Source organism: Sarcophilus harrisii, chromosome 5, assembly GCF_902635505.1.
Source record: "Sarcophilus harrisii chromosome 5, mSarHar1.11, whole genome shotgun sequence".
NCBI classification, from domain to species: domain Eukaryota; kingdom Metazoa; phylum Chordata; class Mammalia; order Dasyuromorphia; family Dasyuridae; genus Sarcophilus; species Sarcophilus harrisii.
In genome coordinates, this window is record NC_045430.1 from 229,293,908 (window position 1) to 229,310,577 (window position 16,670).

A 16,670-nucleotide genomic window follows, 5' to 3' on the forward strand; every position below is an offset into this window, starting at 1 on the left:
GTTTCTGGGTTAGTTAAATTTATTTGACTTTTTCTTTGTAACAAGAGAAGGTTCAGGGGGAGAGGGATTTTCTTAGGAAATTACTGTGTTAGAAAAAACAAAAGCATCAATAAAAAAAATTTTAAATCACTCTTAAGGGAAATGGAAAATACCCTACAGAATAGGTAAAAGGTAAATGTTGCAAAACTAAAAATAAAAACCAAACAACATGGTCTTAAAGAAGAAAGTGAGAAGGTATCTTCACCCCATTCCAAATAAAGATTTGAAAGCTCTGTAGCTATAGTACACTGTGTATTTTCCTACTTTTCAGCATTGCTGTCTTTTTTTTCTTTAAAAATTTCTTGAAAAAATATTGTTTGCTATATGGGATAGCACCTTGGAAGGGATAAGAAAGGGGATACTGCAAGACATAGTCTGGTGGTGTAAAAAAAAAAAAAAAAAAAAGATATCAAATTAAATCATTGTAAATGAATTATAACCCAAACCTATAATAAAGTCACTAAATACTAGCTGCCCACATATATCCATTGTTCTCCTGTAATTAACTTCCCATAAAGTATTACTTTACCTTCTTTGATTCAATGCAATTCAGCAAACATGAAATTCCAAATAAAAACTGTGCTAGTCTCTGGTGATACAAAGACAAAGTACCTTTCCTTAAGGAGTTTGCATTCTAGGAAAGAATACAATATGAGAACAGATAAGCAAATAATTATAACAGTACATCAACAATGGGAGTGGAAGAATCTGCAAAAATAGATTTTTGCTTTTGTGAAATCAATGAATAATGTTAGTTGGATTAGTTTTCACTATTTTGGAGTGATAATGCTAATCTGACCACCTTTGTTATATTGATGTTTTCCCTTTTAGGTGAAATGATCTTAAACATGACTTTAAGCACCAAAATTCACTAAGTTGAATTATGCAACCCTGCTGGTTTAGAAACCACATTTAATGGACACTCAGGATCATTTTTAAACATGCTATCTGTGTTCAAGAGACAGTTTATGGAGCTGATATGTTTTCTCACAATCTAGGTGTTCAATAAAAAATTAATTGATGACTATCCTTCCTTCCTCCTTTAAAAGCTTGGCAAAGGTCATATTCTTTTTCATGGCTTCTACCCAAATCTGAAGAATAAAACAGTCATCCCTGGGGAGAATTCTGAGTCAGACCTTTGATGGAGTATTCTGTCCAGTTCTGAGTTCCATAACTTGAGGGAGTGTGAAGAATTTGGAGAGAGTTCAAAGATGGGGTTCATAGATTTATACAAAGGGATAAAACACACATTATAGATTCTCATATGTCTAGGGATGATTTAAGAATGTTTTAGCAAGCCAGAAGTTACACTGACCCCTTTCTCCAATTTCTTTCAGGCCTGAATTGGGTTATTCTAAAATGTACCAGTTTGATTCAGTTTTCATGGTGTCAGTGCAAATATCACTGAATCACAGAGTCTCAGAGCTGAGAGGGGTCCTGAATGGATTCATTTTCAGAGCTTGCAGAGATCTGAGATGTCTAGTCCAGGTCATATCTGAGAAAGACCTAAGTCACACCCTTAGGGGAATATTGTGTCCAGTTTTGAGTTCCACAACTTGAGGGAATGTGGAAAACCATGACCATGAATAAAAAGGGAAAAACATCACAAGTATTCATATATCTAGGATATGATCTTAGAAGCCATTTCTTTGAGGAATACAGTGAGAACTAAGCAGGATAAAAGTGAATGGACATTCCCCGCTCCCACTTTATTCTTTTAGGAATCTGTTTTGGCCAATGTGTTGTTTTATTTTTTTCTAACAAAACATATTTGTTACAAGGAAGAGATTCTATAGAGAGGAAGGTCCTGCAGTAAGTAGCAATAAACAACGCAAAGGAGGGGAAAGGAAGGGTCAATAAAATGTTTTAAAATTCACAGAAGAAATAAAAAAGAATTCCAGAATGGAGACACAAGAACATAGAGCAATTGTGTCACTTTCGTGCTAATTGTAATATATACAATTTTCTAAAACCAAACCAAACCTGTAAAAGTTTAGTGTTTTATACAATCCCTTTGTTGTTGTTGTTGTTGTTTTTCTGTAATTGAAATATTTGTTGAAGATTAAAGTCAGATTTACAAAGAGAATGTTGGGGGTGGGGAAAGAACTCAAAAGAAGCAATGGACAACGTTTTCTCCCTTTTTCTCGGTGTCTAACACCTCAGGGATACAAGCGCCCAGAGGCCCCCAGTCTAGCAGCTCGGAAGGAGCACTCACTGGGTGGGGTGGGGAAGGAGCACTCACTGGGGGGGTGGGGAAGGGGCTCCCAGCAGCTCAGAAGGAGCACTCACTGGGCGGGGGTGGGGAAGGGGCTCCCAGCAGCTTGGATGGAGCACTCACTGGGCAGGGTGGGGAAGGAGCACTCACTGAGTGGGGTGGGGAAGGAGCACTTACTGAGCGGGGTGGGGAAGGAGCACTCACTGGGCGGGGTGAGGAAGGGGCTCCCAGCAGCTCTGATGGAGCACTCACTGGGCGGGGTGGGGAAGGAGCACACACTGGGCGGGGTGGGGAAGGGGCTCCCAGCAGCTCGGAAGGAGCACTCACTGCGTGGGGGTGGGGAAGGAGCCAGCCGCCCCAGCACGGCACTGCCGCAGGGAAAGGCGAAGGCTCCCGGAGGCAGCTGCGGGTCCCGGAGCATCCTCCCGCAGCCGCGCGCCGGGAGGGAAGCAGCAGCAGCAGCAGCAGGAGGAGCTGGCTCCCGGCCAATGGGAGCCGGGGGCAGCCGGGTTAGCCTTTCCCGCCAGCTGGCTGGGGGCGGGGGCGGAGCTGTCCCCGCGGCCGGTACCCGGCGGCGCATCCCCCTCCCCCGCTGCCCCCGCCCCTCTTGCCCACTCCCCCCGCCTGGGAGCTGCGGGCTGCCTTTCTTTCCTTCCTTCCTGCTTTCCTCCAGGAGAACCATGGCTGGGAAGAGAGAGGAGGCGCGAGACTGCGGGCGAGGGGTCGTGGTAAATGGAAGCTCCTGATTTCCGGGCAGTAGTGAGCGCCCACACCCTCTGTCTCTCCTTCATCCCTCCCTCCAGGCCCCTCTCCTGGGCCGCCTCTTTCCAGGCAGAACCGAGTACTTTAACGGAGCGGCCCGGGCCGGCTCCTCCATCCTCGCGATGGAGCCAGAAGCGCCGGCTCTGCCCGAGACCACTGTTCCCACCTTCCCGCAGAGCCCCTCCATCCGCACCCCACCCTTGCACACATCGCCAGCCCAGCCTCTGCCCCTGCCTTTCTCCGTCCCCGCGCCCGGCCTGTTCTCTTTCTCATCATCCACCCCCAGAGGTCAGCCCCCCACTCCGGGGGGGGGGGGGGGGTCTTGCCTTTTGTTTCCGCGGCTCCGACCTTGCAACTCCGGGCCTGGATCTTAGAAACGGGAGAGGGGTTAGGGATGGGGAGGGTGCAGGTAAGGGAGAAGCCTGAGAGTTTGTCCTTTATAACCTCTCCCCGGACTTTCCTACCCTTCTTTCCGCCTACCTTCACTGCTTTGGGATGACTTCTTTTTATTTTTATTTAATAGCCTTTTATTTACAGGTTATATGTATGGGTAACTTTACAGCATTAACAATTGCCAAACCTCTTGTGACAATTTTTCACCTCTTACCCCCCACCCCCTCCCCTAAATGGCAGGATGACCAGTAGATGTTAAATATATTAAAATATAAATTAGATACACAATAAGTATACATGACCAAAACGTTATTTTGCTGTAGAAAAAGAATCAGACTCTGAAATATTGTACAATTAGCTTGTGAAGGAAATCAAAAATGCAGGTGGGCATAAATATAGGGATTGGGAATTCAATGTAATGGTTTTTAGGCATCTCCCAGAGTTCTTTCGCTGGGCGTAGCTGGTTCAGTTCATTACTGCTCCGTTGGAAATGATTTGGTTGATCTCCTTGCTGAGGATGGCCTGGTCCATCAGAATTGGCCATCATACAGTATCGCTGTTGAAGTATATAATGATCTCGTGGTCCTGCTCATTTCACTCAGCATCAGTTCATGTAAGTTTCACCAATCCTCTCTGTATTCATCCTGCTGGTCATTTACAGAACAGTAATATACCATAACATTCATATACCACAATTTATCCAGCCATTCTCCAACTGATGGGCAGCCATTCAGTTTCCAGTTTCTAGTCACTACAAAAAGGGCTGTTTGGGATGACTTTTAAGATGAAAAGAAAAAATCCACAGGATCATTATGGGATTTTGAGATTTAGGGAACTGACTTCTGAACCCCAATCCTTACCTGGAGAGCCCCCCGTAGTGCTTAAAGGTGTTTGCTTTGGTGTTTTTTATAATAGTTATCCACTCTTAATTATCCCCTGTGAGCCAGCATTTCCTCAGATTAAAGTGAAGTGGAAGACAGTTTCCAATGCTAAGCAAAACCCTGCAGTATCCTTTATAATGGGCCATGTGGCCTATAAAATATCATTCAGTGTTAATTATTAAGAGTGGAAATACTGGTTTTGGTGTCCCCCCCAAAAAAAATCTTGGTTTTTTTTTAAACTACTGGGTCAATTCAGTAAATTTTTGTGGAATTGAATGGAATCTGCAAGTTAACAAGAGGTAATATTTACATGGATAGAGTGAGAAGAAAATGGAAATGGAAAGAGAGAGGCAGGGATTTCTAGGATTCTTCAATTTAGAACATGTTCGAGTTTTCATTTAACAAAGGAGATTGTGAAAGTGAAAGATAGCGGGCTTTTAATGGAAATCCCTCCATTTGGAGTCAGAGGACCCCAGTTGAAATCCTAGGCGTTGCTGCTTATTATTATTGTATTAAATTGTAAGTTATTTCTCTGGGTCTCAGTTTCTTCATCTATAAAATGGGCATATTGGATAATAAGATCTTTAAAGATCCCTTTCAATACCAACTCCTATTGACTTCCTAAAGAAATTGAATGATAGCAGTATCCCAAAGTCTTAAGCTTTAGTAACTTAGATTTTTCTTGTACCTGGTTTTTAAGATCTCATTTATGTTGATAATGTTCCTTTGCTTTTAGCTATTGTGCTTTTAGGTTGCAAAAATGTTTTACTTGTATTATTCCACTTGAAGAGGTTCATGGGCTTTGGCATTAAAATATGCTGTAATATACATTTTCACTCACTTGGATATGTTTTCAGGAAAAAGCAAATGCATTCAAAATTGGATGCTTATGAGAATAATTGTTTGGAATGTTATGGCTTCTGTCTCAAGCAATTACATTTTAAATCACTGAATTGAAGTTTTTCCCTCCAACAGAGAATTCACTGAGAAATTTCTCCCAAAATTAATTTTCTTGACCAAGAAATAATTGAAACAATCCTAAAGGAGATAAGATTATAGCACTGTTATTGGGTTCTTCTATTTCGACTATCACAAAATTAAACCAGTACAAAGAAGGGAGGTCAGATAGGTAAAATTTCTCACAGTTTAGAACTTACTGGCTATAATGGATCTGCTTGAGTCAGGATCATATTGAAATATTGATTTAAGTGCTTCTCTCCCAAATACCCTGTAAGGTAGCTACTAGATAGAATCTTCAATTTAGAGCTGGAAGAAATCTTAGAAATTGTGTAGTGTGAACCATTCATTTTACAATTGAGAAAACTGAGGCCTATGGAAGTTAATTTGATTTTTTCAGTATTTTACAAGTAGTTTAGTGGTGGAGTTAGGATTAAACCTAAGAATGTTTTTCTCCATTTTACGAATGAGAAAACTGGAGTGCAGAATAATTAAATGATTTAGCTACTTAGATTTATCATGAATTAAAGTCCAGCACTGTTTAGAGTTAGATATTTACTGGGCTAACCTGTGTCACTCTCAAGAAGTTTCCCTCAGTCTCACTTTATTAAGTAAATATGGGGGATAGCCTTGAATCATCTCTGAGGTCTCACTGAACTCTGAAATCCTATGATTTTTATTGCCTTTTGGAGAGGAACCATGTAAATTTGTATGTTACGGTGCGCCTGATGAGGAAATACTCTTATTAGTCCAGATCAACACTTTTTCTGCAATTTAAGGTTTTACAGAGTGTCCTGGGGATCTTAAAAGTCAAGTAACTTGTTAGGATCACTCAGTCAGGTTATATTAAGAGCAGGAGCCCAGATTTTTTTTTTTTTACTCCAAGATTGGTTTACAACCCACTACCACTTGGAGCTAGGTGGCACAGTAGTGTTTATAGGGCTGGGTTTAGAGTCAGAAAGTTGTTGTTCACTTGTTTTAATTTGAAGTTTTCTTGGCAAAGATATTGGAGTGAGTGGTTTCTCATTTTCTTCCTCAGATAGCAAACAGAGGCAAACAAGTTTAAGTGACTTGCCCAGGATCACAGAGCTAGTGACTGAAGGCAGATTTGAACTCAGGAAGATGAGTTTTCTGGACTCCAGGGCCAGCACTCTATCTACTCCATCATTAAGTTGCCCAGGATAGCAGGAAAATGTAGGTGTAAATCCAGCCTCAGATATTTACTTATGTGTGCAAATGCAATGTACTATCTTGGGCAAGTCATTTTACTTTTGCCTCAGTTTCCTCCTCTGTATTATCCAGGGATAATAATAGAACCCATATCCTATGGTTGTCCCGAGGATCAAATGAGAAATATTTGTAAAGCACTTGCCTCAATGCTTGGCATATAGTGCAGGCTTGATTAATATTAGTTATTATATCATATTCTCCCTCTCCTTAATGTCATGTAAATATTAAAATGACTGTTCAAAGAAGATAGAAAAAAAGTGTAATTTGTATTCTAGAGAAGATAGAAATTAAGTGACATTAAGAAGCCAGTATTGCTAAGATGTCATGTCAGAATTGTACACCTTTTGTTGTTTAGATACTGTAACTTCTGAATACTTGACCCTTTGAAAAATGTTCTATTAGGTATGGCAGCAATTGGGAAGGCTTCATAATCAATTCAGTTCAATAATAAGTGCAGGGAAGGTATTGGGAATAGTGACTAAAATGAAGAGAACGCATTCTAATGAGGAAATAGGAGTATATAAATATAAAACAAAGCAATTTGAGGAAGGGGAAACTATAAGAATTGGGGGGAGAATAACATTAAGCATGAGAGGAGAGGTCAGAGAAGATTTTACAGGGGAGTATCTTCATTGAGCTTTAAGGAATATAAGGATTCTGAGAGGTAATCAGTTAGTCAATGATTATTTATTATTCACTTAGTATATGCCTGAGCTGGGACTATCTGTACTTCAGGGAGCTTACATTCTAATGGGAGAAGACCATACCAAAAAAGAAGCTGAAAAGGTCAGGGGAGACACTAGGGTCCTTTGTGTTGTCCTGAGCATGGTAGAAGAAATCCTGAATACAGCCTGCAGAAAAATGAGTCACGGTTGACCTAGACACTATTCATAAAAAGAAGTTCTGGGAGGAGCCATCTAATCAGAGTCATGTCACAGTGAGTCCATTATATGAATGTCAGGAATGACGAGACCTCAGGTTGGTGGAAGAAATTCAGTGGGCAGCCCTAATAGCTCTTTATTCTTGGGTGATTTGAGACAAGTGTTTTTAACCTGGGGTCTGTGAACTTTTAAAGAATATTTTGATAACTATTTCAACATAATTGGCTTCTTTTGTCATCCTAAAATTTTTTTTTTGCATTTAAAACATTATTCAGAGAAAGTGTTTACAGGCTTACCAGACTATCAAAGGGATTAATGACACAAAATCAAGAACCCCCAATTTAGGGAATGTATTGGATGGGGGGGACGGAAAGACATTGAAATCAGGGGATAATTTACTATAATATTGTGTGGGGAAAGTAGTAATATGAAAAAAATCTAGAAAGATAGGTTGGGGCTAGATTTTGGAGGTTGAGGAGTGTGCATCATATACTAGAAGCAATGGGAAAGACAGTAGAAAAGTCATGTTTTTTCCCCCCCATGTATGTAATTAAAAGGAAAATAAAAAGCTGAAAACCCTTAATCTGAGCACCTGCTCCTTAACACTTAAAAACTGATTCGAGTTTCCTCTTGATTATTCACAGGCATAGAAAAGGAATTAAAAATTCACTGCTGAAAATCCCCATGCAGATGATCCAAAATCATTTGTATTTGCAAAATAGAATCTGCTTTGAAACTGGTCTCATTATAACATTAGGCAGATTTTTTTTTTTTTGGCAGTATAGGAACTTAAGATCTAAGGATTGTAAATTCAAATGTGTTTCATTTTTTAGATGACACCAGAGTCTGGCTTGATTATTACTGGAAGAGGTTTTGGTATGTTATTCTGAAATAATCCTGTTATTGAGAGACAGCAAGAACCAGTGGATGGAGAACCAAGCTTGGTCAGGAAGATTTGAGTTCAAACTCATCCTATTAACCACTGATTCTGTGACTTTGGACAGCTTTTCAGCTGCCCAGGCACATCTTTATAACTATATATCACTGTGCTATGTGAATGTGCAACAGCAAAGGGAATTTCCGCAGCTGGAGTCCCTCATATTGATAAAGTCTGAACCTAAAGGCAACTAAGTGGTGTCATGGATAGACTCCTGGGCCTAGTGTCAAGAAGACCTGGTTATCAGATCCTTATCAACTATTTGACTCCTAACAAATTACTTTTCTACCTTGGTTCCCTTACCTGTAAAATGGGAATGATAATAGTCACGGGTTAAGAACATTGATAAATTTATCCAGAGGAGTGATAGGCCTTGAGCCCATCATATGGGGATAAGCTAGAGGAACTGGGGATATTTAGGTTAGAGAAAAGAAGAAATAAAGAGGATAACACAATTAAATGATTATTGTTTAAATATATGAAAGGTAATTGCTAGAGATAGTCTTAATGCCATCAACTTGTTTAGGTATAAAGCATCTTAACATCTTTGAACAGTGAAACAAGGAAATTTACTTTATCCTAACACTGTAAGGATACAGTGACATTAAGCTTCCTTGAATGATTTCCCCTTGTCCTTCAAATTCACATATTAATGTGTCTGGTCTACAGGGCAGGTTAGTCTTCAAAATTACAAGGCAGGAATCCTGATTCCATTGAAAGGGATTTTTTTAATACCCTTGGGTGACTAGGAAGCAACAGCTTTATTAACAAACATGTTAATAAAGGAAAAGATCAATCAAGTTCCAGGCACAGCTTTGTTACCTTTTAGAGGGAAATAACCCCTATTAGAGGGAAATGGGAACTTTAGTCTTACAAGCAGTTATATGGAGGGAGAGATTACTTTTATTTTGTTTGGCACTGGAGAGCTGAATTAGGAGCAAAGAGTAAAAGTTGCAGAGAAATTTAGTTTTGATGTCAAGGAGATACATCCTTATAGAGTTGATAAAAAGTTGTAGAATCTTCTTCAACTTGTGGAATCCTCTTCAGATGTCTTCAAGTAGAGACTGGATGAGCACCTATCAGGAAGTTTATATCAGAGATATCTTTTGTGTATGGACTGGCCTGGAAGACAACCGTTTTCCCTTGTAGCACCCCAGCTTTGTTATTCTGTGATTCTACAAATTCATCTTGATTTTGAAGGGTCACCTTTTGTCGTGTATATAAAAGTCATTCCTTCAACTCTCTGAGCAAGCTTTTACAACCACTCCCAAAAAAGTACCAAATTTGAATATATTTTATCAATTTGCAAAAATAAATCCTCAATAATGCTATTTAGTATGTAAGAAATAGGACTAAGGGTCAAAATGTTTCTATGATTTTAGGAAACGTTCCTAATAATTGCTTTAATTTTATCTAAATTGGTGATACATTTACCCTTTTCCTTTTTGATATTGACATTTTAGTTTTTTGTTGCTTTTTTTTAAATCAAGTTGACCAATGGCTTATTTAAGTTATTGGTTATTTCATAAAATTAGTTTTATTTGTTAGTTCTATGGTTTCCTTATTCTCAATTAATTTCTGCTTTGATTTTCAGAATTCTCTATTTTGGTACTTAATTGGGGATTTCTAATTTGTTCTCTTTCTAATTTTTTTTTTAGTTTTGTGCCCAATTCATTGAATTGCTCTTTCATCAATGTAAGCATTTAGAGCTATAAATTTCCCCTTAAGTTCTGCTTTGGCTATATCCCACAAATTTTGATATGTTGTCTCATTGTCACTCTCTTTAAAGAAATTATTGCTTATTTTGATGAATTGTCCTTTGACTGATATATTCTTAAGAATAAGATTATTTACTTTCCAATTAATTTTTAACCTATCTTTTTACTTTTCTTAAGTGAATATATTTTTTTAAACTACATTGTGCTCTGGAAATGGTGAGTTTAAGATTTCTGCTTTTCTACATTTGTTTGTGAAGTTTTATGCCTGGATGCATGGTCAGTTTTTGTGAAGGTACTATGTACGGTTGGGGGGAAAAAAGTTGGACTCCTTTCCATTCTCATTCCATTTTCCCCTAAGGTCTCTCATAATTAACTTTTCTAAAATTCTGTTCATCTCCTTAACTTGTTTCTAATTTATGTTATGGTTAGATTTACTGAGTTTCAAGAGAGACATATAGACGACCCCCACAACAGTATAGTTCTATTATTTATTTCTACCTGTAATTCATTCAACTTTTCCTTAAAGAATTTGGATGCTGTGCAGTGTGGTAAATGTATGTTTCATATTACCTATTTCATTGTCTATGGTATCCTTTAGCAAAATGTATTTTCCCTGATTATCACTTTTAATTGGGAATTTTTTTTTGTTTTGCTTTGTCTGAGATCAATTGCTACCCTTTCCTTTTTGTGTTTCTGCTGAAGCAAAATATATTCTACTCCAGCTGTTATTTTAACTCTGTGTGTGTCTTTTTGTTTTAAATGTGCTTCTTGTAAACAAAATATTGTCTGGTTTCTAATCCATTCTGCTATCTACTTCCATTTCAGGGGTGAATTCATTCCAAGTCACATTCATAGTTATGATTGCTAATTGTGTATTTCCATTCATTCTGTATTTTCTGTTTATTTTTCTCTCTCCCTTTTTTAAAATCTTGCCCCTCCTCAAAAGTCTGTTTGCTTATTATTGCCTCCTTTAATTTACTCTTCCTTCCTATCATCACCTCTCCCTTTCTTTTAGTCACTTATCCTCCTAATTCCCTATTGGGTAAGATGGATTTGTATAATAACCATTTTACTATGTATGGGAATACATGTACATACAAACATGTGCATAAGTGTTACATACAATCTCATGTGTTCTTCCCTCTTTGAGCCAGTTCAAAGTGAAAATAAGATTCAGACTTTGTCACCTCCCTCCCATTTCCCCTTGCCATGTAAAAACTTCTTTGAGTACCTCTTTTATGGAATTTTTGGATTCTTTCCCTCCCTTCCACTTCTGCCATTATATCTTTCTTTCTTACTCTTCATTTTTCTTTTGAGATAACCCCAATATAGTCAGTCCATACTCATCTCTCCATCTAAGTAGTCTCCTAACTATTCTAATACTAATACTGACAATAAAGTTATTGGGGATTAAATGTATCATCCTTCCATTTGGGAATATAAACTGTTTAACCTTATTAAATCCCTCATGATTTCTCACTTATGTTTGTCTATTTTTATGCCTTTCTTGAGAGTTCTTAAATTTGAATGCCAGATTTTCCATTCAGCTTTGGTCTTTTCATCAGAAACACCTAGAATTTCTCTTTTTCATTAAGTATTCATTTTCCCCTGTAGGATTATGATATGTTTTGCTCAATAGATTATTTTTGGTTGTAATCCTAGCTTCTTTGCCTTCCACAATATCATATCCTAAGCCCTCTGCTCCTTTATAATAGTAGTTGTTAAAATCTTGGACTTTGGCTCCATAGTATTTGAAAAGGCATTTCTCTTTTTGTACCCTGTGTGCTCACCTGTCTGTTAAGAAGTAGGTAGCGTGTTTCATGATTGGTCCTTTGAAATCACAGCTGGTCATTTCATTGATCAGAATTCTTAAGTCTTCCAAAGTTGTCCTTTTTTATATTCTGCTTTAACATAATTAATAAATTTGAAAGTGGTTCTTTCTGTGTTAATATATAAACAGTCTGAGTTATTAGGTAAATTAGGGATCTCAGAGAGATTCCTAAGGGCATTCTTTGCCCTTAATTTCTAGAAATATTTTTAGTGAGTATCATAATGAAGCAACACTCATCCCCATGTAGCCTAACTCTATGTGATTTTTTTTTTCAAAATGGTGACATATTCACAAGTTTAAATGAATTAGAAGTTAGGAGAGGGGGAAAAATAAACATCTTTGTTTCCAAACTTCTACATGGTTGTGTGTATATATGTCTATGCTGTTTAATAATTCTTATTAAAATTATCTGAAAATAAAAAGTAATCTAAGGAACCAGGTATTTTTAATAACTCAGAATGAATATTACAGAGTTCTTCCCATCATTTAAGAGAAAAACAGATTCAGGTTACTCTTAGCCTTGTGACTTAGTTTTCTTAAATGATTTTTTCAACTGGGCCAAAATTTGGTCCTTTTTGAAAAGAAAACACATTATTTATGAGGGGGAGGGGAACTAAAGAAAAATGTATTGTAATATAGCTTATTTTTTCAGAGTATTATGTTAAAGCTGAAGTGATACTGAAATTCTTTGAGGAAAAGGGATAAAAAAATTTAGAAAAAAACCCGTGAAGACAATTACCTGTAATTAGTGAGAGTCGGTATGAACAAGAAATTTGGAAATTAGACTCTGGGTTAAAATCCTGCTTTTATAACTTCTTAGCTGTGTGCATTCTTGGTTTTTTTTTTTTTTTTTTTATAAAATTGTACACCATCTACAGAGTCATTGCAAGGATCAAATGGGATGAAGTGGATGAAAATGCTACTCATTGGTATATGTATGCATGTATATGTGTGTACATTCATGTGTGTTTCAGACTGGGTATCCTTGTGTTGCCCAGTGGAGTAGAATGATCTCTCAGGGCCCACTCCCACTGGTGATTAGCATGGAAGCTTTGATATGCTATGTTTTCAACTTGATCTTTGGGTTCACTTCTCCTTAGATAACCTCATACCAACCCCATTCTGGTGGTTCCTCATATTGGCATTGAACTTAATGTGGGTACTAAGTTTTAGCCCTGTTATAACTCAGAACTCCCAAATTCAAGCAAAATCCAATAGTCTCAGTGTCCTCTAAAAAGCAGAAATTATAATAAATACATCATCTCACACGACCTATTGTGTCTTTTTTAGTAGCAAGTGAATATTCTTAGCTCCTGTGCATAAATTCCTCATTATTCTTCCTCCATAGTAAAACTCCCCAATAATCATTATACATTTTTTCTTCTTTCATTAGGAATTTTACCCTCAGAGTAAAAACCTAATTTAGATGAATTGGAACATAAAGTTAGTCTATGTTGTGACATAATATTTTTAGCAATCATTTCTTTATCACATATGAGTTAAACTCTATACTAAGCTCTGGAGATAAAAGCACAAACAATGAAGTAGCCCTTGTTCTTAAGATGCTTATATTCTAATGGAAAAAAGCAGTAGATGCATAGCTAAATATGTACAAAATATATCCAGAGTAAATACAAAATAATTTAGGAGCGGTAAGCACTAACAAACATTTGGCTTCAAGAAAGGCGGCCCCTTAAGCCATAATTTGAGGGTTGATGGGGATTTTCTAGGACAGATTGGTGTCATAGTAGATAGAGTTCCAAGCCTAAAATGAGGAAGATTCATCTTCTTGAGTTCAAATGTGGCCTTAGACACTGACTGAGCCTGGACAAGTCACTTAAAACCCTTTTTGCCTCAGTTTTTTCATCTCTCAAATGGGCTAGAGAAGGAAATGACAAACCATTCCAGTATCTTTGCCAAGAAGGGAATCATGAAGAGTTGGATATGATTGAAAAAAAAAGACCTGAATCCAACAACAAGGGATTCTCTTAAGTGGAGGTGAGAAAGAAGGGCATTCTAGACATGAGGATATTTCCCATTTTTCTACCAATGATTACTAGAATGATATGATGTTATTAGGCAGAGTACCAGAGGGAAATTCAGTAATGATTTGAAATAAAAATGGAAACTTTTTTTAAAAAAGAATATAGATTATTAAGGGGTAGCCCATTTGTTCCATTGGCATCTACTCAATGAAAAGAGGTCTAAGCAGAGGTCCTTTACCTGAGGTCCACAAAGTTTAAAAAACTGTTCCCTGTATATTTCCCTATAATAGGTTTCTTTTGTAATCCTATGTATTTTGTCTTATCAATTAAAATTTATTATCCTGATAAGGCATCCATAGGCTTTATCAGATTGCCAAATGAGTGCATGAAACAGAAATAAAGTTAAGAATCCCTGATCTGGAGGAAGCCCACATTTCATTTGATATAATCTTGAACATTTGCAGGACACTGAAAAGAATCACAAAGGATGAGAGGGTCTTTACCTTTATAGATCATAATCTGTTCTATTTGAAAGTTCATCTCCATCAATGAGATCATGGGTCCATCAAAATAATTCTAAATTTTGCTTTCTGTAAAAAGATGAAGTATATCCTTAGTAATGTTCATGTCCATTTTCAACACAGACAGGGATTCAGATGATCATGAACTCTAAATTAGTATGATCTAAATTCATATGAAAAAAAAACCTGTTTTTAAAAATGTCCTGTTGTTTAGTGGATTCAATAGAATGTGCAGATCTAGCATAAGTCATGCTTCCCTCATGGAACTTAGGGTCTAATAGAGGAGACATTATTGATATATCCAATTACTACCTGATATCAATCAATATGAAGGATGTAAGCACCTTGAAAGGCTTATTTATTTATATGTCTGCTTCCTAGCACAGTGTTTGACATAGAGTGCTTAATAAATACTTACTGGATTACACATGTACATACACGCACACACAAATATGTACACGCGTATGAATATTGCCGAGTAGCAAGCAGCATGACATAATGGATAGATGACCACCTTTGTAGTCAAAAAGATCTGGATTTAAATCCAGTTCTGAATAGGGGCGAGTCTTTTAACCCTCTATGAACCTCCACTATAGTCCCTCTAAGACTATGAGTTACAGACAAATGGCCACCTTTATCAATGCAGGAAATTTCCAAATTAGAGAATTCCCCCAAACTGAGGTCTAGACCAAAAACAAACACACAAAAAACCCAAATGTTTAAATAGTATTTAGAGCTGGAAAGTTAGCATAGCATAGTGGATGGAGAGCCAGCCTTGAACTCAAGAAAATCTGAATTCAAGATCAACTTCTGAAATAGATTATGTGAACTTTGTCAAGTCACAGCCTCTCAATACCACGGCAGTTCCCTAAGACCATAAGCTGTAGAATAATCCCACTTGGAGAAAAGAAGTTGTGTTTTTTCCCCAGTGATAATTCCCAATGAAATCATAAGTCCAGTGCCCCTTTTCTTCCCAGTCCCACCAATGTAGTGCTGTAGAATTTCCAAATCCCACCTCAACAAGACCAGGAGTAATTGGAGAGATCTTCATGGAAAAGACAAAACTCAAGCTGAGTCTTAGAAATGGATCAGACTCAGAGGTGAAGGAGACCGATGCACAGAGAGAACATGAAGTTTGGGACATTCATGAGACGTAAGACCAATCTGGTTCTAGAATAGAGTAGTTTGTCCAGTAGTTTATCAATGTTCAATAAGTCATAACATGTTTTTCATTCAGTCATGTTCAACTCTTCATAAAATTCTTTATAATGAAAAAATTGGAACAAAAGGTTTGGCAATTGTCAATGCTGTAAAATTACCCATGCATATAACTTGTAAATAAAAAGTTATTAAAAATAAATAAAATAAAATTCTTCATAACCCTGTGATGGGCTTTCTATTCATGAGGGTTCATTGGCAAAGATACTAGAGTGGTTTGCCATTTCCTTCTCCAGGAAAATCACCTTTTCTTAGAATTCTCCCCTATGACCTGCTCCTCTGGGGTAACCCTGAACAGCAGAGCTCTGTTTCATTGAGTTATACAAGTCCCTCTACCACGACAAGGCAGTGAGTGCTCCAGGAGGGGGTTACTTAACATACTCCCACAAACTGCAGGAATTTTCACAAATTCGTAGGGCACATAAGAAGGATCTTTATAGACATTCACAGATTATGTTTTCAGGTGGTTGTTTGCTAGATCTATATATACACTTTAGGCTATATTATCCAATTAAAAATAACTTCAACCCAAGTAATTTTATTTTCAGATTTCTGATGACTGGCCAGGCTATCACTTGGATTTATTCACTTACCCACAGCACTATTGTGGAGATTTGAATCGCGTGCTTATACCCCATGGTGTCATTGTGGACAGGTAGGTATATTTTTTTCCTTACATGCTTAGTTCAGTTTGACAGGCTAACAGTTAGCAGACTAAAGCATGTTCTGAAAGGAGATATGTTAACCAAAAAAATACTGAGTCAGAGGACTTGAAGCTTTTTCTTGACCCTTCCTGTTAATAGCTAGCTCTGTGATTGAATTGATTATCTTATTAGCTATATTTGATCACAGCACTATCTGAGCTGTAATTTCTTTGTATGTAAAATAAAGGGGCTGAACATACCAGCTCCCTTCCAGCTCCGAGTTTTTGATAAATTTATCTATACTTTAGAATCTTCCATTCCCTTTCTTATTTCATGATGTCACCAAACAGGCAGTCAATGGATTCCCTTTTATATGACATGACAAAAAAAAAACTTAAAGGTTTCATTGCTATCATTATCTATATTTACTCTTTAAGAGGCTTCATGGTATATTGGAC

The 16,670-nt window shown here is 37.5% G+C and overlaps 1 protein-coding gene across 2 annotated transcripts in view; it reads left to right on the forward strand.

Moving 5' to 3' along the window:
* The first annotated feature begins 2,910 nt into the window (after positions 1 to 2,910).
* The window catches only part of PRTFDC1 (phosphoribosyl transferase domain containing 1), a 94,224-nt gene continuing 80,464 nt past the window's right edge, over positions 2,911 to 16,670 (forward strand). For both annotated transcript variants that reach the window (XR_004229784.1, XM_031939855.1), the window contains exons 1-2: positions 2,911 to 3,304; positions 16,117 to 16,223. Coding sequence is in view for 1 of the 2 variants with exons in the window: in XM_031939855.1 (XP_031795715.1) it covers positions 2,987 to 3,304; positions 16,117 to 16,223 (425 nt within the window). In the remaining variant the exon portion in view is untranslated. The remainder of the gene's footprint in view (positions 3,305 to 16,116; positions 16,224 to 16,670) is intronic.